Source organism: Crinia signifera, chromosome 7, assembly GCF_055691185.1.
Source record: "Crinia signifera chromosome 7, ASM5569118v1, whole genome shotgun sequence".
NCBI classification, from domain to species: domain Eukaryota; kingdom Metazoa; phylum Chordata; class Amphibia; order Anura; family Myobatrachidae; genus Crinia; species Crinia signifera.
The window spans coordinates 183,994,930-184,017,882 of NC_139223.1; the positions used below are offsets into that span (position 1 = coordinate 183,994,930).

At 45.3% G+C, this 22,953-nt stretch overlaps 2 protein-coding genes across 6 annotated transcripts in view; one reads left to right on the top strand and one right to left on the bottom strand.

The window, feature by feature from the left end:
• HDAC4 (histone deacetylase 4) overlaps positions 1-9,902 on the top strand; it is a 147,217-nt gene extending 137,315 nt beyond the window's left edge. For all 5 annotated transcript variants that reach the window (XM_083154610.1, XM_083154614.1, XM_083154611.1 and 2 more), the window contains 2 exons: positions 1,157-1,295; positions 2,581-9,902. In XM_083154610.1, coding sequence (XP_083010736.1) covers positions 1,157-1,295; positions 2,581-2,620 — 179 coding nt within the window. In that variant the 3' untranslated portion in view covers positions 2,621-9,902. The remainder of the gene's footprint in view (positions 1-1,156; positions 1,296-2,580) is intronic.
• A 5,139-nt stretch (positions 9,903-15,041) lies between these two features.
• On the bottom strand, positions 15,042-22,237 carry LOC146020946 (helix-loop-helix protein 13-like). Its single transcript, XM_083154615.1, has 2 exons — positions 21,143-22,237; positions 15,042-17,053 (listed from the first exon to the last, which is right to left on the bottom strand). The coding sequence occupies exons 1-2, from the start codon at positions 21,642-21,644 to the stop codon at positions 17,016-17,018; spliced, it is 540 nt and encodes a 179-aa protein (XP_083010741.1). The 5' UTR covers positions 21,645-22,237; the 3' UTR covers positions 15,042-17,015.
• Between the last annotated feature and the right edge of the window lie 716 nt (positions 22,238-22,953).

Genomic DNA, 22,953 nt, shown 5'->3' on the forward strand with positions numbered 1-22,953 from the left:
TACATTGTAAGCCGTGGGTTTCGTTGTCTGAGCCCATTTGCAGGTGTGAAGTGCATGACGTTAGCATTAGCTGGTATTGGGCCTTAGGCGGCTATAATCATACCTTTCCTGATCTAACACCTCATTATCATAACGCAGGCGAGCACAGATAAGGATTATTCAGTGTTCCGGGAATGTACTGAGCATAGCGTAACCTAAATTACCGGAGGAACATGATGGATAAAAGCAATAAGTGGTATCATTTGCTCAAAGCATACTAAGGCAGCACAGACTCTCCGGTGTCGTAGCCCTAAACTGTATCTCGTACAGCCAATTTTTTTTTTTTTTTGCTTTAAACTTTATTAGTTTTCCACGATAAAACCGTGCATGCTATCAGCATTTATTACAATGAACAGCAAGTCGGCATATAAGGTTCTGGTTCTTTGATGGACGCAGTAGGACCCAGATGGCTCACAGATAATGTCTAGGTAGACATGCACTAGATTGACATTGATAAAGGTCAACATATGAAAAGGTTGCCATCTCAGTGGTCGACATTAATTTTTCTCCCCCCAATATTTTTTGAGGACTTTTTCATGACATTGACTCCTATTGAACGGTAAAGTGTGTAGGGGAGTAAGGCACCTGGCCCGAGTCATGGCGAGCCCTACACTAATTTGGGGAACACGTGCTCGGGTGTCGACATTGACACAAAAAACCCCCACAAAAAAACCTTGTCAACGTCGACCTTTTGTCAATGACGGACGACCTATTGCATGTCTGACCTTTTGGTGTCAACACCCATACACAGCAGCTGGGTCTATTCAAAGTAACTGTTAATAAATTATCCCGACCCCCAGGGAGGAGTGGAGGGAGCCACAACTGAAAGGCCCGCCCCAAGCTGTTAAGGAACCATGACTACGTCACCGGATGCGCTTTTGTTGTATTTAAATATCGATGTCATTGGCTTTCATTATTTTTAAAAATAAGTTTGGACAATATATTACACAAAGTATTCAAAGCTATAACCATGCTGTATAACCATGGGTCAGCAATACATATTATAGTGGTGAAGAACACTGGTCTAGAACCTTCTCTTATCACCTCTATTGACCATGAAATGACTAGTACTTGTTACTGTGATAACATACTGGGCTATGCCCTATTGTCTTCCTAGGTGAATACTGGCCATGTCTGAAACGTGTTTCCTCCACCGCCTCCTACTCTCTTATCGAGGCCCAGAAATGTGAGACGGAGGAAGCAGAAGCTGTGACCGCAATGGCGTCCCTATCTGTGGGCGTCCGTCCAGAGCAAAGGTGGGCACTGATGCATCTGCTGTGAATGTGTATTTTGGGTGATTACATATGTGCCATTACATTTTTTTTTCTTGAGCGAATAGTGTCATAGTAATATTTACTAAGCGTACTGATCCATCAGGCTCTATCCTATATTCTCATTATGCTGATGCTCCCAGAGGAGAGAAAAACAAAACAAAAAGCCCTTAATATGACAGCTGCCAGTCTAGATGCCTTCCTGATATCATCAATGGTATCATTTCCCAAGATCTGTTGCCCCATGAGTCTCCCTCCCTTAGATCTAGTACTAGTTCTAAAAATATATCAGGGTCACGGCCATTGGATCCCATACATCACGCCACCCCAGCCCCTCCCCACAGTGGCCTTTGCACCATTGAACGCATCACTTATAACACTTGCTATAAAAGTTTAAAGCTCTGAGCAGCTGCTAAGTCAGTCAAATATGAGTATCGTACTTGTTATCGCATATAAAATAGTATTACGTTTCCAATACATTAGGCAGAGGTAATGCATGCAGCCTCGCACGCAATACCTCAGCAACGAGCCACCGGGCGACTAGATCGTGTGCGATATATCGTACGCAGTCATTTTGTGTATAATGGGGCAGATGTATTAAGCCTGCTAAATTGATAAAGCTGTGAAAATGTGGAAAGCACCAGCCAATCAACACGCAGCTGTCCTTTTTCTAACACAGCTGATTGGCCCGGTGCGTTCAGCTTTATCACCGCCTATTCACTTTACCAGGCTTAATACATCTGCCCCAAAGTATCGAATGTTATCCTGTACCCCCAAATCACACTAGTGCATGCATGTCCAAACTGTGGCCCTCCTGCTGTTGTGAAACTACACATCCCAGCATGCCTTGCCATCGTTTTAGCATTCCCTAATAGCAAAAATGTCACAAGGCATGATGGGAATTTTAGTTTCACATTAGCTGGAGGGCCACAGTTTAGTGTATGGGTACCTTAAGACTTCTCACAAAGCTCTAAAGCTATATTATGTACTATTTAGAGTCTGCATTATTTTAGGAACTTTCCTGGAAAATGTAAATCTGTGCACAGCTTAAACTCTTTGGGGTAAATTTACTAAGATGGGAGTTCTTTTGAAGATGGGATGTTGCCCATAGCAACCAATCAGATCTTATCTTCTAGAAGGTGCTAAATAAATAAGTAGTAGAATGTGGTTGCTATGGGCAACATTTTCACTCTCCTGGGAATACTGTAAAACTCTGCAGAGCGAAGTGATCCTTTGCTGCCCTTTGACCTCTGGCGCTAATGTCTTCTAGAACCGAGGATGAGCCGATGGATGAAGAGCCCCCGCTGTAGCGAAGTGACTGGTGACTGTCCGTTGTGTAAATCCGTTGGGGGCTGCCCCCTCCAATTTCTCCGCCTGTGCTCTGTCCCCAGGAAGACGAGCAGCGATATGGATGTAAAGAACTCTGTGTGCATCCACAGAACCACAAACCGTGGTGCACTGTGCAACGCACAGCCGCAGTGTGCCGTCCCCTGGTCACAGGAGGCACTGCTCCTTCAGGAGCCCACTGGCAGCTCTTGCCAAAAAAAAAAATATTTTATTTTCTTTCATGATTTTTAACAAATAATAATTCAAAGAAAAAAAAAACAAGGATTAAAGTGACCTCTTTTGGGGGGGTCCTTAGTAAAACAGTTTTGGTGCTTTAACATTCTGCAGATTCAGAAGGATTCTGTGTGCGCTGAAGGGAGGGTGACCGTACTTTGCGGACACTCGTTTAAACCACTCGGTTTAGCCTGTTTCTCGAACATTTCTCCTTCGTAACGTGGTGGATGCAGTGGACGAAAGACATCCTCTGGAGCCTGTTACCGTAGCGAGGGACTTTGTACTCTTAGTCTGGAAGAGAAACGAGGAAAGATTGTGCCTTGTCCTTGGTTGGAACACATTATATCCATTTGAATGGTTTATTCCTTTGTCGTTGTTTAAAAAGTTGAAGGACTTGCCTTAAAAATATAAACGCCCACAAACGAGAGAAGAAGTGGCACGCCGCGACGCGGGAACCCTCGGGTCCTCGCAGTGATGCATTGCATTGACGTGGCTGGCAGCAATTGTCTCTTTGTTTTCTTTCACTTTTTGATTTCTCTTTAACCAAGTTGCATGTCGTAGACCTACGATAGCCGGACTGTGTCCTCCACCGGGATCTCCAAGCATAAACTTATACCGCAAATGATATGTTGGTGCATTTCTGCCACGTGGAGATATGGGGGATGTGGCCTCTCACTGCGCAGGTAGCATGTTACGGGCCTGCGTAATTCCTTTTTTTTTTTTTTTTTAAAGTGGCTCATTTTCAATTTTTTTTGTTTTTATTATAATTCTTTGTGCGTAAGTTTGCAGGTGAGCAGTACATTTCCTGTTTCATTTTATTTTTTTATTTAGTTACGTTGAATTCAAAGCTTTATACATTGGGTCACATTTATTTTTTTTTATTTGCTGTTTATTTGTAAGGAATGTTTTCTTGTGGTAACTTTTTGAAATCTCCTTTTTTTATTTTTTTTGTTATACTATTGTGAACTTTAGGGGGGGGTTTAGAGTTCCTTCAAGGTATTATTTTAGATTCCAAAAATACTCCCCCCCACCCCATCTATCTTCCCACCAAGACTTCCTGTATGTATCCAAAATATGGGAGGGGAAGGGTGAAGGCAGCGATGTCCATTACGTATCTTAATTGTAAAAAGGACGATGGATCATGGTTAGAATGCTCTCCTGATTTGTATCTGTGTAACGGGTACCTCCTACCTCGCCTGTTACCGTGTCGGAGAGAGACGTTACTAAGACTTTCATTTTTTTTTTTAAGGAGACCAACAATGTACTGTATGTGAGCCTTGCTCCTGGGATTGCATGGAGGGAGCTGGGGCCACTCAGTCTTGGATATAACCTCAATATAGCACTTATTATCCATGCTGAGAGTTGTGGCTGAATTTTACAGCAGCATGTGACTCGCAGCCGTTGCCTAACAGATGTCTGGGATGAACCGCCTTGCTGCCAGGGGTGCAGTGTGCGCCGCTCGCCGGCACTTTTACTTGTTCCTCTGCAGATTCTCCTTGGATTTGGCTTTATTTGTTAATGGTTCTCCAGCGGCTGCGCTGCAGGCTGCGCCCTGACATTTGTTGTGTTCCTATCGTGGCAGCACATGTTTCGGAGTAATAGCCAGGGGGCCACCGAAAGCCCCCACCTGTGTGTTGGGACCCTCACATTGTGCCCTTACTGTGTGTATTTATTTTTATTATTAATCTCATGGCCGCTCTGTAGCTACACTACAGCCTGTGACTGCACCAAGTCAGCAGCACCAATCATTCTTTATTTCCTGGTCACACTGTGTGTGTGTGTGTGGTACTTGCAGTCCTTACTTCCTGTTCTGCTCGCTGACCTTCAGTCTGCGTACAGCGTCTTGTACTTGTATCCACTCATTCGTCTTTGGGCTGGCAGTACTGGTTGCCCTGGGTTTCATCAGGTTTTGGGTCCTGACTCTGGTCTTGTGCCTTTATGGTTCTCAGAAACGGCATGCTTCAGGCTTTCATGGCATGTATTTTTAATACAAGGGATTCGCTCTGAAAGATGTATTACTGGGGTCATAGGTCAGCAAACAATATTTTGACATTCGCAAGTGTTCACATTTGACACCAAATGTTGACATGTATTTTTTTTTTGCACAGTTTAGCCTGACCCTAAAAATCACACACACACATTTAATGCTGACATGATGGTGTCAACATTTCAGCAAATAGTCATTATTCTCATTACCTTTCATACAGATATGTCCTCCTACATCTGGCCTCAACATGCCACGCAGCGGGAAATGCATGGTACGAGTGAGCAGCCTGGCAACTCCCTTAGCATTGAGCAACTTTTTCCCCCAAAACGCATCTTTCTCTCATCTTTATGACGCACAAACCGCTTAAACTGATCTGCAGCATTCCTATATTGTGTGTACGACCACTGCTGTATCTACGTATAAAATAAACTTTACAGTGCATTCTATGTTACAGTGTAGCATTTCCTGTGCCTATACAGCCGCAGACGTGCACACAGTATAGGAATGCTGCATTTTTTAATCAGCATAAGCTGCTTTTGCATCCTATTCATTTTGTAAGGAAAACTCGTCATTTTAAAAGTTGCATGAGAAGACGTGCACCGCTACCAGATCACGCCATGGCTGCTTAACGTGCAAGGAGGCAAGATGTATTAGCACTCATCTGTATGTCCATAGGAACAGTCTGACCATCCCCATTTTAGGTACTCTTTTGATGCCTTAGATTCAGGAAAATAGTCCAAGCACTCTTTAATCTGATGCTGGCCATACTTTCGCTTGAATGGCCACATTATAAATGGGTCTAATGTGCCCATACCTGCTGTTCCCGTAAGCAACGTGACACCCGTTGTTTTTTAAACTATTACAAAAGCAAAGAAGAAAACCGAGTAGTACATGCATCTTGTGAATACACCTCTCAGAGCAGGATCGGTTGATAAACCCGCCCTTTTAGGCAACAAGCTGACCATCACGGCACGAGATGCGAGTGTGCTGCCAGACGCTTCGGTAATCCGGTGTAGTCGCAGCTGTTCCTTTTTTTCTTTCATGGCAATTTATTCCTTTCATTCCTTGTTTTCTACCCTTATTCTAAAACCCCGAACATACATTTCTGCTCATTCCATGTTTTACACACATATATGTATAGTTTTGTGTGTGCGAGAGAAGAGGCCACACTCCTTTTTTCTGGGCATTGACCTCCCTATAAATGAAATAAGAAAATATATATAAAGATAATTATATATAGAAATATATATATATATATGAATCTATTTTTCTAGATTTTACTATATACTGTACTTTGAGGCTGCATGAAGCAGGCACAGCTCTGTCCTATACTGAATAGCTGGTCATTTGCTGTGCACGGCAGAGGTTGGGCTCTGTTCTCTGAGATGGGCACTTGTTTTATTTTATTTTGGTCAATCTCAAAGTATTGTCAGAGATTATGGTGTTTGTTAATTTTTTTTTTTTTTTATCGAAAGCAAAGTATATTCCGTAAGTTCTCTGTTTGCAAATACAGTCATACATGCCATGCAGCGAAAGAAGAACCTATTTCCTGTTCTGTGTATGTCAATTGTTTTGGAAGGAATAGAGCTGAATTGCTTCTGGAAGGAGGTAACTGGATTATGGAGCATGGAGAGGGATGCACTCCATTTCCCTGTGCAGGCTAGAATGTAGTGCTCACTCAATTTCCCTGTGTGGCCTGGAATGTAGAGCTGACTGTGTTTCCCCGTGTGGCTGGAATGTAGTGCTGACTGTTTCCCCGTGTGGCTGGAATGTAGTGCTGACTGTGTTTCCCCGTGTGGCTGGAATGTAGTGCTCACTGTGTTTCCCCGTGTGGCTGGAATGTAGTGCTGACTGTTTCCCCGTGTGGCTGGAATGTAGTGCTGACTGTGTTTCCCCGTGTGAGCTAGAATGTAGTGCTGACTGCGTTTCCTCCTGTAAGCTGGAATGTAGAGCTGGCTCTGTTTCCGCGTGTGGCTGGAATTTAGAACGGTTTCCTCTGTGAGCTGGAATGTAGGGCTGACTGTGTTTCCCCGTGCGGGTCGGAATGTAGAGCTGACTGTGTTTTTACCATGTGAGCTGGAATGTAGTGCTGACTGCGTTTATACTGTGTGAGCTGGAATGTAGTGCTGACTGAGTTTCTCTGTGCGGGTTGGAATTAGGCGCTCGCTCAGTTTCTCTGTGTGGGCTGGAATGTAGCTCATACTGAGTTTCTCCATGCGGACTGGAATGTGGCGCTTGCTCAGTTTCCCTGTGCAGGGTGGAATGTAGCGCTGACTGTGTTTCTCTTCGCGGGCTTGAATGTAGCGCTGACTGCGTTTCCCTGTGTGGGCTGGAATGTAGTGCTGACTGCGTTTCCCTGTGTGGGCCGGAATGTAGCGCTGACTGCGTTTCCCTGTGTGGGCCGGAATGTAGCGCTGACTGCGTTTCCCTGTGTGGGCTGGAATGTAGCGCTGACTGCGTTTCCCTGTGTGGGCTGGATTGTAGCGCTGACTGCATTTCCCTGTGCGTGCTGGAATGTAGCGCTGACTGTGTTTCCCTGTGTGGGCTGGATTGTAGCGCTGACTGCATTTCCCTGTGCGTGCTGGAATGTAGCGCTGACTGCGTTTCCCTGTGTGGGCTGGAATGTAGCGCTGACTGCGTTTCCCTGTGTGGGCTGGATTGTAGCGCTGACTGCATTTCCCTGTGCGTGCTGGAATGTAGCGCTGACTGCGTTTCCCTGTGTGGGCAGGATTGTAGCGCTGACTGCATTTCCCTGTGCATGCTGGAATGTAGCGCTGACTGTGTTTCCCTGTGTGGGCTGGAATGTAGTGCTGACTGCGTTTCCCTGTGTGGGCTGGAATGTAGCGCTGACTGCGTTTCCCTGTGTGGGCTGGATTGTAGCGCTGACTGCGTTTCCCTGTGCGTGCTGGAATGTAGCGCTGACTGCATTTCCCTGTGCGTGCTGGAATGTAGCGCTGACTGCGTTTCCCTGTGTGGGCTGGAATGTAGTGCTGACTGCGTTTCCCTGTGTGGGCTGGAATGTAGCGCTGACTGCGTTTCCCTGTGTGGGCCGGAATGTAGCGCTGACTGCGTTTCCCTGTGTGGGCTGGAATGTAGCGCTGACTGTGTTTCCCTGTGCGTGCTGGAATGTAGCGCTGACTGCGTTTCCCTGTGCGTGCTGGATTGTAGCGCTGACTGCGTTTCCCTGTGTGGGCTGGAATGTAGCGCTGACTGTTGTAATGAAGTGGGAATAATGTGTTCCTAGAGGTGACAACTGGTGTGTGCGCAGTCGGAAATGGGGCCGGACTACCATATTGCACGGGATGGCTTTCATTAGTATTGTGGTGTGAAGCCTCTCACATGTATGTACATAAGATATTCCTTTTATTATGTTTTATGTGTATATGTATACTAAAACACTATTAAGGGGCAAGTAGTGTGATAGCCTACAGCCCCGTGTAAACACTGTGTATCTTCTGTCAGCAGTCAGAGAGCAGGTCAGACATGTTTGTCTATGCATCATCCCATATTGCTGTTACACTATAACACTGTTCTATGAGGTCATCAGCTTTGTCAATTACTATATGTGTGTATCCTCCAATAGCTGAAGGCAGGCAGTGTAGCATTAAACTATTCCCATTCCGGGGCTGTTATGGAGCTTTCTGCGTTACGGTGTGTTCCGTATGCATCAGGTGACCATCCCTGGGTCAGGGTTCGGTATGATTTACCTACAGTCAAAATACCTACACCTAAAATATAGACAGGTCAAAAATTAGACACATGTTATTCATATTTTTTTAGGGTCTGTATGTTGACATAGGTCGACATGAACCCTGTGCGCTCGGCACACTATTATATTCCCCCTCCATGTCCACTGGAATGGTAAAGTATGTACAAGTCGGTTTCAATGGGAAAAAAAATCATTTCGGTATTTTGACCGTCGGTCAATGGTTGTCGGTATTTTGACTGTCAGGATTTTGATTGTAGGTAAATTGACCGCATCCCCTGGGTGATGCTAGTGAGGAGCGACATGGAACCAGGTGCATGGCTGACAGCCTGGTGTCCTGCTCTGCCTGGGCCAAGACCAGGTTGTTGGATTTTATTTTCTTGTCCTTGTTTTCCATTCTTTCTAAATGGTCACCAAATGTGTTAATGGTTTCATTGGTGCAGGCACCCTCTTATTTTTTTTCCTGCCATTCCCAGCATCTTTTGACCTGTAATGAATTTGTACTTGTAACCTGACGTCATATCTGCAAGACACTGAACACATTGCCTGCCTATATCCTCGCCTGATGTTTTTATATGAGCTGCCACCTGTCTGTGATTGTATGTTTACTTCAGGGGTGACCCCTCACATAGCAGACAGGAGTAATTGCTGCCTTTTTTTATGTAGGGGTGCCCAACACGCTCACCCTACGCTGCAAATGCACTGTGTTTTAAAGGAAGAAAAAAAAATAGGTAAGCTAAGAACTGAAAACTCCGGAGAGAGTTCCTACGTGTCCTGGGCTTTCTCATACGGACCGGAAGAAGGGATTACATGCGTGTGTGGCTGGAGTTTAACTTTCCATATTCTGATGGTGAGAAGTGTGTGTGTGTGTGTATATAATTATACATATATATATATACATAATATAAATATATATAAAATTAAGATTATAAACTTAGAGAATTTCATGCATCGTTTAATCAGGTCTATAAAGCAGATCTGGAATGATGGTTTTATAACTAGGAATCCTTTGGGACCCATTGAGTTCTCCGGGGTTTCTGTTGGCAGGTTCCGGCCTGCTATTGCAGGACACTGGGCTCCTCTTCTGCCACTTTCTGTTCCTCTCTAGGAGCGGAACACTGATTTTTTTTTTTTTCCTTCTTCTGGTTTATTTTTTTTTTCTTCAGTTTTTATTTTATATTATTTGCCATTTTTTATCTACCTTTTCCACTGACTGTATTTTTTTTTTTTTCCGTGACAAGGACAATGGATTTGAACTTTCTTAGCAGTGCAGTATTTTCTACCATATGATGGCAGCGTGTTACTCTTGTGATGTAAATAAAAACAAAAATGTTCCCTATTCTGCGTCCTGGCTCATTTGTCTATTAAGGAAATGGCGCAGTGTGCTGTGCTTGACAAAGGGGAGACCCATGCACAAAGATGTCGCAGTATCAATTTAGATTAGGCAGAGATTATATATATATATATATATATAATCCACAATTTTATGCATCGGATGGGGTATGGATCATTAGGACTCCACAATTAGGTCCACATGGTGTAGGACTACATGTAATTAGGTCGACACAAGCATTAGGTCGACATTGGCAAGGTTGACAGTGAAAATGTCGACATGGGGTTTTTCATGTCGAAATGGACACTGAAACGTAGAGTACTTATGTAGTAGCCAGGCGCCCACTAAGCAAATAGCTTAGTGGGCTATTTTGCGTAAAAACATTGCATGCGATTTTGTGCATGCGATGCGATCCGATGTTCCTATGTAATGTGTTCACTGCTCTCTGGCCTTGGGCGGTAAGATCCGATCGGATCACACCTCACTTAAAATCGCATGCGATCGCATGCAATTTTATAGGGTGCCACGCCATTTAATTTAGTATACACTTATATGACATACAATGTGATTTACGCACCCCCCCAATATCCACGCCACCCACTACTATCAACGACACCCCGAAGCGTGGCGAGCGGCGGCTGAACACGTCCTCCCAACCTTTTCATACCCCCACTATCCACGTCGGCGTGGAGCTGATTTTATATAGTGCGGCGAGCTTGTATTACCTTACATGTATTCCACGCCCCCTCGCGGGGCTCGCCACACTATATAAAATCAACTCCACCCCGACGTGGATAGTGGGGGTATGAAAATGTCGGGAGGACACGTTACGCCGTCCCTCGTGGGGTTCGCCATGCTTCGGGGTGGCGTGGATAGGGGGGAGGGGCTTAATCACATTGTATGTCATGTAAGTGTATACTAAATTAAATGGCATGGCACCCTATAAAATCACATGCGATTTTAAGTGTGTTGCGATCCGATGCAATCTGATCTTACCGCCAAAGGCCAGAGAGCAGTGAATAAATTATATAGGAAAATCGCATCGCATGCAAAAAAAATCGCATGCGAAGCAATGTCCCTACGGTGCCGTATGTATGCTATTTGGGCGCCTGGCTACTACATAAGTACCAAACGTAGCACCGCGTCCCCTCACATGGCTCGCTGCACTCAACATGCTTCGGGCCCAGTGCCTCGATACACTCGGCACACTATTAGATTCTCTCACCATGCCCTAGTGCAGGAGTCCTCAAAGTATTTTGCTCTGGGACCCCATCATATAACAAAAATATTTACAAGACCCCAGCAAGTTACTGCAGAAGGTGATCACATCACATGTGTAGTCAGCAGACAGCACATACAGTACATGGCAGCATTGTGGAGGCACAGAGTGAAGGGAGGAGTCTAATATACCATAACCCATCACATCACATGTGTAGTCAGCAGACAGCACATACAGTACATGGCAGCATTGTGGAGGCACAGAGTGAAGGGAGGAGTCTAATATACCATAACCCATCACATCACATGTGTAGTCAGCAGACAGCACATACAGTACATGGCAGCATTGTGGAGGCACAGAGTGAAGGGAGGAGTCTAATATACCATAACCCATCACATCACATGTGTAGTCAGCAGACAGCACATACATGGCAGCATTGTGAAGGCACAGAGTGATGGGAGGAGTCTAATATACCATAACCCATCACATCACACGTGTAGTCAGCAGACAGCACATACATGGCAGCATTGTGGGGGCACAGAGTGATGGGAGGAGTCTGATATACCATAACCCATCACATCACATGTGTAGTCAGCAGACAGCACATACATGGCAGCATTGTGGAGGCACAGAGTGATGGGAGGAGTCTGATATACCATAACCCATCACATCACATGTGTAGTCAGCAGACAGCACATACATGGCAGCATTGTGGAGGCACAAAGTGATGGGAGGAGTCTGATATACCATAACCCATCACATCACACGTGTAGTCAGCAGACAGCACATACATGGCAGCATTGTGGAGGCACAGAGTGATGGGAGGAGTCTGATATACCATAACACATCACATCACACGTGTAGTCAGCAGACAGCACATACATGGCAGCATTGTGGAGGCACAGAGTGATGGGAGGAGTCTGATATACCATAACTCCTCCCATCACACGTGTAGTCAGCAGACAGCACATACATGGCAGCATTGTGGAGGCACAGAGTGATAGGAGGATTTGAACTTTCTTAGCAGTGCAGTATTTTCTACCATATGATGGCAGCGTGTTACTCTTGTGATGTAAATAAAAACAAAAAATGTTCCCTATTCTGCGTCCTGGCTCATTTGTCTATTAAGGAAATGGCGCAGTGTGCTGTGCTTGACAAAGGGGAGACCTATGCACAAAGATGTCGCAGTATCAATTTAGATTAGGCAGAGATTATATATATATATATATATATATATAATCCACAATTTTATGCATCGGATGGGGTATGGATCATTAGGACTCCACAATTAGGTCCACATGGTGTAGGACTACATGTAATTAGGTTGACACAAGCATTAGGTCGACATTGGCAAGGTTGACAGTGAAAATGTCGACATGGGGTTTTTCATGTCGACATGGACACTGAAACGTAGAGTACTTATGTAGTAGCCAGGCGCCCACTAAGCAAATAGCTTAGTGGAATATTTTGCGTAAAAACATTGCATGCGATTTTGTGCATGCGATGCGATCCGATGTTCCTATGTAATGTATTCACTGCTCTCTGGCCTTGGGCGGTAAGATCCGATCGGATCACACCTCACTTAAAATCGCATGCGATCGCATGCAATTTTATAGGGTGCCACGCCATTTAATTTAGTATACACTTATATGACATACAATGTGATTTACGCACCCCCCCAATATCCACGCCACCCACTACTATCAACGACACCCCGAAGCGTGGCGAGCGGTGGCTGAACACGTCCTCCCAACCTTTTCATACCCCCACTATCCACGTCGCGTGGAGCTGATTTTATATAGTGCGGCGAGCTTGTATTACCTTACATGTATTCCACGCCCCCTCGCGGGGCTCGCCACACTATATAAAATCAACTCCACCCCGACGTGGATAGTGGGGGTATGAAAATGTCGGGAGGACACGTTACGCCGTCCCTCGTGGGGTTCGCCATGCTTCGGGGTGGCGTGGATAGGGGGGAGGGGCTTAATCACATTGTATGTCATGTAAGTGTATACTAAATTAAATGGCATGGCACCCTATAAAATCACATGCGATTTTAAGTGTGTTGCGATCCGATGCAATCTGATCTTACCGCCAAAGGCCAGAGAGCAGTGAATAAATTATATAGGAAAATCGCATCGCATGCAAAAAAATCGCATGCGAAGCAATGTCCCTACGGTGCCGTATGTATGCTATTTGGGCGCCTGGCTACTACATAAGTACCAAACGTAGCACCGCGTCCCCTCACATGGCTCGCTGCACTCAACATGCTTCGGGCCCAGTGCCTCGATACACTCGGCACACTATTAGATTCTCTCACCATGCCCTAGTGCAGGAGTCCTCAAAGTATTTTGCTCTGGGACCCCATCATATAACAAAAATATTTACAAGACCCCAGCAAATTACTGCAGAAGGTGATCACATCACATGTGTAGTCAGCAGACAGCACATACAGTACATGGCAGCATTGTGGAGGCACAGAGTGAAGGGAGGAGTCTAATATACCATAACCCATCACATCACATGTGTAGTCAGCAGACAGCACATACAGTACATGGCAGCATTGTGGAGGCACAGAGTGAAGGGAGGAGTCTAATATACCATAACCCATCACATCACATGTGTAGTCAGCAGACAGCACATACATGGCAGCATTGTGAAGGCACAGAGTGATGGGAGGAGTCTAATATACCATAACCCATCACATCACACGTGTAGTCAGCAGACAGCACATACATGGCAGCATTGTGGGGGCACAGAGTGATGGGAGGAGTCTGATATACCATAACCCATCACATCACATGTGTAGTCAGCAGACAGCACAGACATGGCAGCATTGTGGAGGCACAGAGTGATGGGAGGAGTCTAATATACCATAACCCATCACATCACATGTGTAGTCAGCAGACAGCACATACAGTACATGGCAGCATTGTGGAGGCACAGAGTGAAGGGAGGAGTCTAATATACCATAACCCATCACATCACATGTGTAGTCAGCAGACAGCACATACAGTACATGGCAGCATTGTGGAGGCACAGAGTGAAGGGAGGAGTCTAATATACCATAACCCATCACATCACATGTGTAGTCAGCAGACAGCACATACATGGCAGCATTGTGAAGGCACAGAGTGATGGGAGGAGTCTAATATACCATAACCCATCACATCACACGTGTAGTCAGCAGACAGCACATACATGGCAGCATTGTGGGGGCAGAGTGATGGGAGGAGGGTAATATACCATAACCCATCACATCACACGTGTAGTCAGCAGACAGCACATACATGGCAGCATTGTGGAGGCACAGAGTGATGGGAGGAGTCTAATATACCATAACCCATCACATCACATGTGTAGTCAGCAGACAGCACATACATGGCAGCATTGTGGGGGCAGAGTGATGGGAGGAGGGTAATATACCATAACCCATCACATGTGTAGTCAGCAGACAGCACATACATGGCAGCATTGTGGAGGTACAAAGTCATGTGAGGAGTCTAAAATAACAGACTTTTCAGGGTCCTTGAATCACTGACTGAGATTAGAAAAGTCATCAGCCTGACGGTCAGCAACATGCAGTCGCGACCCCATGCTAAGAAGGTCGGGACCCACAGTTTGAGAACCGCTGCCATTGGGGAATGGTAGGGCATGAAATATCGCCTTTTGACTCAAAAAACAGTGAAAAACCCCATGTCGACCTTTTGACTGTGGACCTAATGCTTGTGTCGACCTAATGAAATGTTGACCTACACCTGTGTTGACCTAGACCCATGTCGACCTTTCTGCATGTTGACCTAATGGCCATATCCCATCGGACAGTAGAGAATTAACCATTTGATATTGTGGGGTGCCTCCCCAGAGAGTGGATTATCAATCAAGCAAGACAGGAGAAGAAAGAACTCTCATTGCCACTCTTAGAATTAATATTTAAATTTTATTGATAGTGTTTAAAAGATAAAAATAGAGGTATAGAGTCCCTATTAAATCACACTATCAACACCGTACAATTGGATAATTAATATCCGTTTAATAGTTAAAGGATATCTTTACTTGTAAATAATATTAATCTCAGTCTCGTGATTCCTAGATATCTGATAAAAAAATTTCCTTCAATAGACGCACATATATAAACAACAAATACTTTGACAAAAAAAACACTTCAAAGAACATACAGAAAGGTAGAATGTGTAGACAGTATTTGCAGTGGTATTTCCTTTCTGTGTTCACAAGCCTGCAAAATATGTGGTTCCAGGTAGATCAAAGTGTGATGGACTAGTTCTTAGCATCACCTACTAGCACTTCTGTAATCCAGCTTCATAACAATGCCAGGGTATATTAGTATGCTACCTTTAAACGCTCAATGATATGTATCAAACCAGCAGGGCGTGTGATTCAACAGGTAGTAATGAGAGTACTCTGAAAATAGCTTGTCCAGGAGTAAAGCAAACAGATCTGTCACTGCAGTACCATACGCTACTTCCCCTATGTGCTATTGGCATTGATGGGGGATGAGCGGTACACATGCAGGTTAGGACTGCTTTTTAAAGTAAAGTTAAGCAGGCAGCATCATTCTGATATGCCACCTAAAGTTTGGTATGCCAGCGCCCGGGAAACTAGAGATAGTAAGAAATAAAGGTACCTGACCACCGATGAGTCTTTTTAAGTATCTGTTGGTAGGCTTTATGTAGGGTACACACCAGGACGACCCGCTCACGATGCACATCGTGAGCGGGTCATCAGTGTCTCGTCCGACCCGCTCACGGTGACGCGGGGGGGGCACGACCCGCTCACGATGTGCACCGTGAGCGGGTCCGATCCGATGGCGACCCGCAACCGGCTGTATGGGTCGTCATTGAGATCCTACCTGCAGCAGGTAGGATCTCAATAACGACCGACCCGCGGGACCGCGCATCGGATCGGTATCGGTCCACACCAGGTCAGAAAAGGGCCCAATCAGCACACAATCTACATCCAATTGGTCGGAATTGGATCTAGATTGTGGGGATCGGGCCCTAGTCGTCCTGGTGTGTACCCAGCATGAGTGTGCACTGTTTGTACAAGCCACTGGTACAGTGCCGCTTCAGATGGCCGTTTCGCACGGGCTTCATCTGAACAGCCATCTGAGTCCAGATTCAGGTGGAAGCAGGTTCCATAGAAAATAGGTTATGGGGAATATTCAATCCCACATTCCTACACATGCCCACAGTCAGGACCCTGGCTTCTTTTCGGCCAGCTCCCTAGTTTATCGGCAGGCGGGATTCAATCACCTGACTGCTGATTGGCGAAAAGGGGAGTTTGTCCACATAAAGGGCCGTGGATTGTAGAGATACAGCTGTGAGCTTCTGACGAGATGCTTCTTCAATGCTGTTGTGAAAGGCGCACCCCCCCCCCCCACCCCCCTGCTATTTACCCCATTGGAAATAGCAGCAGGGATTCAATGCCCCCGTATGTCTCTTTACCAGGGAAAGTGAAATGTCACTATAAGATTTGCTGGCATTTGTGGGTCACTGGACATAAATAATCTTATTTCTGGAATTATGTTCCTCGCCTCTATGGGGGGGAATTAAGTGCTCAATTTTACAGAGAGAGAGGCAAGCTCCCATAAAGAAATACTTTATATTAACATAACAGCAAATATTGGTTTTCTCTTTTCTGATTATAAGCCAACCCATAGGATGCAGACCCCTCTAGAACCACCTCTCTGGCTCCTCCCCATGCAGCAGACCTGTGTAAGCTGAATAAATGTCCGATTGTTCTGTGTGTTGCTGATGTCCTTGGAGCATTCCCATGATGTCTGATCGTTTTCATAGGGGTGCAGTCCCTGGGAATGGTAAGGACCACCAATCCCAGGCCTTACAATGGTGAGAACCAAACACCTGGGTACTGCTATCGCTTCAGTCCCATTTAATCCAAGACAGGCGGGCGGTAAGATCTGAAAGACAAAGGCACGGCGTGTGAGTGAGCCATTCTAATACCAAGTGCTTGAAACGTCTGCAGAACATTCAACCCTTGATCTCTTGCAATCAGGATACACGGTGAGGAAAAAGCTGCAGGAGCTCTTGTGTACATCTATAATCTCATGATGTAGAAGAGAATTCCAACCTAAATTAAGGGTAAGAATAGCCAGCGCCCCTACAGAATAACCTTGGACGCATGAAGTGTAATACTTAAACAAACTCTGTAACCCACACAAGCCCTATAGCAGGGACACCTAATAAACAGTCGTATGATATATTGTGCACTATGAACCATTCACGAACACTTCAAATGACTGACTATCATTGCCAGGATTGTTCTATTGGGTGTGCAGTGAGCCCGATGGGAGCAGACACTAGATAAGGGCTTTATATCACTATGATCTGCATCAGACGGATATATTGTCTAATGTGCAGGTTCTCAAACTTGGGGGCAGATGTATTAAGCCTGGTGAAGTGATAAAGTGGAAGGCGATAACACACCAGCCAATCAGCTGCTACCTGTCAAGTTACAGGTTGGGTTTAAAAAAATGAGGAGCTGATTGGCTGCTGCATTATCACCTTCACTTATCCAGGCTTAATACATCTGCCCGTCGGTCCGTCCTCGGCAGCCCACACAGTTCATGTTTTTAAGGTCACCTGTGGATTGGTAAAATGTTCCACACAGCGTACCTGATGGCTGGGCTGTGTGTGGGTCTGAGTTTGGGAACCACTGGTGATGTATACCCAGCTTTAAGGTGTGTACACATGGTTTTTGCTATCAATTTTGGCTACAGTATATAATAAATCAATAACTTGCACCATGTCTGGCTGCATCTGATGGGATCCTGCTGCGCGGCCCTGCAGCATAGTCTATTTCTGCAATCTCGTTACAAGAGCCATTCTGCCCGGGATACGGTCACTAGGTCTACAAGCATTAGGTTGACATGCAGGAAGGTAGACATGGCCGAAGGTCGACAGTCAAAAGGTCAATATGAGGGGTTTTTCATGGATTTTTGAGTTGACATGTGCCGACAGGCAGTATTTCGTGCCCTACCATCCACAAGGGCACAATAAAAGTGTTGAGGCACTGTGCCCAAAGCATGGCAAGCGCAGCTTCGGGCACAGTGCCCATGTCGACATTCGGGACAAAAAAAAGTGAAAAAACCCATGTCGACCTTTTCACTGTTGACCTAATGACCCTGTCGACCTAACCCATGTCGACCTTCCTGCTATTCCACTTATCTACTACTCTTTCTGTGAAGTAATTCCTCCTCAAATTTCCCCTGAATCTTCCTCCCTCTAGTGTCAGTGCATGTCCTCGTGTTCTGCTGCTCCTCTTCCTGTGACTAATGTCTCCCACCTGTACCTTCCTCCCCCCTAGTGTCAGTGCATGTCCTCGTGTTCTGCTGCTCCTCTTCCTGTGACTAATGTCTCCTACCTGTACCTTCCTCCCTCTAGTGTCAGTGCATGTCCTCGTGTTCTGCTGCTCCTCTTCCTGTGAAGAATGTCTCCCACCTGTACCTTCCTCCCCCCTAGTGTCAGTGCATGTCCTCGTGTTCTGCTGCTCCTCTTCCTGTGAAGAATGTCTCCCACCTGTACCTTCCTCCCCCTAGTGTCAGTGCATGTCCTCGTGTTCTGCTGCTCCTCTTCCTGAGACTAATGTCTCCCATCTGTACCTTCCTCCCCCCTAGTGTCAGTGCATGTCCTCGTGTTCTGTTGCTCCTCTTTCTGTGAAGAATGTCTCCCACCTGTACCTTCCTCCCTCTAGTGTCAGTGCATGTCCTCGTGTTCTGCTGCTCCTCTTCCTGTGACTAATGTCTCCCACCTGTACCTTCCTCCCTCTAGTGTCAGTGCATGTCCTCGTGTTCTGCTGCTCCTCTTCCTGTGACTAATGTCTCCCACCTGTACCTTCCTCCCCCTAGTGTCAGTGCATGTCCTCGTGTTCTGCTGCTCCTCTTCCTGTGAAGAATGTCTCCCACCTGTACCTTCCTCCCCCTAGTGTCAGTGCATGTCCTCGTGTTCTGCTGCTCCTCTTCCTGTGAAGAATGTCTCCCACCTGGACCTTGTTAAAACCCTTGATATATTTGAAAGTTTCTATCATGTCCCCCCTTTCCCTTCTCTGCTCTAAACTATACATATTAAGATCTTTTAGTCTTTCCTGGTACGTTTTGTGATGTAGGCCATGCACCATTTTAGTTGCCCTTCTTTGTACAGTCTCTAATGTATATTATATCCTTCAGTATTCCAGATGAGGCCGTACCAATGACCTACACAGTGGCATTATTACTTCTTTGTTTCTACTGCTGATACCTTTCCCTATGCAACCAAGCATCTGACTAGCCTTCTTCATTGCTTTGTTACATTGCCTACCTGCCTTTAAAGGTGGGTACACACAGGGGCAATATTGTCTGAAATCGCTGGGAATATGGTTGCTGTGAATATTGCCAGTGATTTGGAGTGCTGCTGGCAATAAATCGCCAGCTGCGCGCTCCCGTGTGCACTCCCTAATGGTCGCTGGTCGCAGCAGCATGCTCCTGCGACCAGCAGCTTCCCCCGGTGCTGAGCAGGAGGTCAGCGGAGATCAGCGGCAGAAGGATTCCCTTCTGCTGCTGCTCCCTCCTCCCTTCACGTCCCTCCCTCCTCCTTTCGGGTCTCTCTCCCCCCCTCCCCGCCGCGTGATAGCAGCAAGCAGACGCTGCTGCTCCCCCCCGCCCTCTGACAGTAGCAGTGTCTCCTTTTCATCGCTGATGAAAAGGAGACACTGAGCAATATGATTCCTGGCAATATATCGCTAGCAATCATATTGCACCGTGTGTACACAGCTCTAGTCCCCTGAAATAGTGACACCTAGATCGCTCTCTTCCTCAGTAGTTTCCATTATAGTGCCATTTATACTATATTTAGACTTTGGATTTTGAGACCCAAGTGCATGATTTTGCATTTATTTGGCATTAAACTGTAGTTGTCATGCTCTTGACCATTTGTCTAATCTACCTAGAACATCAATCATTTGTTTTACCCATCCTGGTGTGTCTACCCTGTTGCATACCTTTGTGTTACTGAGTCAATGAGTGTGTACACCCACTGCGATTCTGCGGCTGCCAAGATCAATACGATATAGCCGGCCGTAGAATCGCACAGTGTGTACACACTTTTAGACTCTGTAACAGTTTTAGGTGAACTGATTTACAAGCCCTGAATGCTGGTTCTCTTATATTTTATACATGCAGATTTCTCTGGTATAGGAGACAATAATTCATATTCCCCATAAATTACAAAATTGTAAAGTAGTGTTACCAATGGGGAACTCTGCGTATACCACTGCTGTGTCAAACAGATTAATGGTCGTATTTATTACGCCTGGTTTTTATAAACCTATAAATAAAACTTGCATAATTGGATTCTTTTGCTATTGAAAGTGAGAGTAAAGTTTGTCTGCAGTCATGGCAACAATTATATGTGGGCAGCGTAATGCAGATGGTGGTAAGCTCTATAAAGCGCTGCGGAATATGTGTGCGCTATATATATAAGAACTGGTTGTAATTATGTTAACTGTGTCAGCATTAAACCTTTAAATATGATGGTAAGCATGTCCAATGGGATGATATGATACACCCCCCACCACCCATCCTATCAGTACATCAAACAATGAATTAGGTGCTTTTGGGGGTACACACTATACCAGGCATGTAAAAACTATGGCCCTCCAGCTGTTTCAAGTCCTATCATGCCTTGCCACAGGTATTCTATTATGGAATGCTAAAACTATTGCAAAGCATGCTGGGATGTGTAGTGTCACAACAGCTAGAGGGCCACAGTTTGGCTATGCCTACACTATACAATGGTTCTTGCGTTAGTTGCAGATGACAAGATCGTCCAATATATCGTACAGCATGGACCCAGCCATAAGCTTCTGCCCTCATACTGCAAGTTTAGGTGCTTATAAAAGAAATCTAAACAATACTATATGATGTACGCAGAGTCATCTATTGCTGTATAAGAAAAAGCAAATAGGGTGTTCAGTAAAGTAATGCCACCTATAACATACACCTGAAGCAACTTACCACTTGTGTTCCAGATGGTGCTGTTTCTACCCAGCGACCCATTTCTCACAAACTCGTCCACATAGGATTTGGGGTCAGTCCCTGAGTCCACAATGTCACTTAGCAACGCAATGTAGGCGATAGCCAACCTCAAGGTGTCTATTTTTGATAATCTCTTCTCATAAGGGAAAGTTGGGACCTTGCCCCGTAGCTCTTCAAAAGCAGAGTTGATACTCAGCATCCGCCGCCTCTCTCTTACGTTTGCCGCTTGTCTGTGCACCTTTATTGGAGGTCCCAAACTGCTTTGTCCCTGACAGGAGTTTCTCCCCTCAACATCAATGTCGGGCATGGGGAACTGAAAATCAGGTGTGAACTGAGGGACGCTGGACCAAGGAGATCCATCTTCTGGGGAGACGTTGAAATCTAAGATGCAGTCGTCCAGCGCGGATGGGCATTGGAAGCTACTGTTCAGCAAAAACTGTTCTGTCGTTAATGATTCTGGATCCCACCCAGTTTTCTCCATTAGATCGGGGTTGATGTGTTCGCAAGCAGCGTTTAATACTGAATGGGAAGCACCAGTCTGGGAGAATTTCCTGGCTGTCACTTTTAAATACTCCGCAGCCACTCGATGTCTCTCGGTGTCATTGTTGTCTTTCCTAAACTAATTAAAAGATGAAGTTTTCTTTTCAGCGGCTCCAAACTCATTGCTTTTCTAAAGACTTCACTTTGAAAGTAACAATCTAGGTGCTTAGGAGATGGGCAGGGGGATGTAAGTGAGAGCCTGAAGTGTCCTGGACAGTAGTGGGGCTTGTCAGGAACATATGAGGCTCTTGTGTCTCTCCATAATTGAGATCAGCACCTCTGCTCACAAGGGGGTTGTATGTGTTCAATGAAAGTGAAAAGCCATGTGAAGCATGTTTATATGAAGAAGGTACCGTTACGCAGGTGTTATTGCCAGGGAGATTCGGGCAGTGTTTGTCATTGAATGACGATGGGCCAGATGCGCTGAGCTTCAAAAAGTGATAAAGTGTAGAGGGATAAACAACCAGCCATTCAAGGGTAGATTTATTAAGCTCGGTGAAGTGATAAAGTGTCTGGTTTTTATCACCGGCCAATCACCAAGCCTGTAACTTCACAGTTAGGAGCAGATTGGCCGGTGATAAAAACCAGACACTTTATCACTTCCACGAGCGTAATAAATCTGCCCCTCGGTGCCTGTCATTTACAGTATAGGTGTGAACATGACAGTTAGGAGCTGGCTATCACTCTCCGCTTCTTCACTTTTTGAAGCTTTATGCATCTGGCTCGTAACCCTTTGAGTGCCAAGTAAATTTGACAAACTAGGTGTGCTAAGCAAACATTTTTATTCATCACAATGACCTGTAACGTTTACCTCATATAGGAAATATAATCTTTTTTTTACACATTTTTATTTTAATTTATATAACAAATGTGACAGACACTGGCATTTTTAGCAGATCTTATGCAGATCTCTCACAGAGATGTTGGCACTTAAAGGGTTAACGTTTCTTCTCCTGGTCGGGCTGATGGCTGTTTAAGATCACACTAAAGCACAGTGTATTTTTATATTACACGTATTAAAGCTACATAAGACAAACAGTGGACGTTAATAGGTTCCACAGCAGTGTTTGTAGAAGCGGGATGTTCAACAAGTAGAAGAAGAGAATATTTATTTGCTTTTCATTTAGATGTAGAGCGTTTGCTTTTATATTGAACGCTTTGCAAAGGAAAAACAGGGTACAGCTTGTTTTAAATAAAAATAAAAAAATTGGTGGGAAACTAGAGGGCAGGGTTCATACAACTCAGTGGCA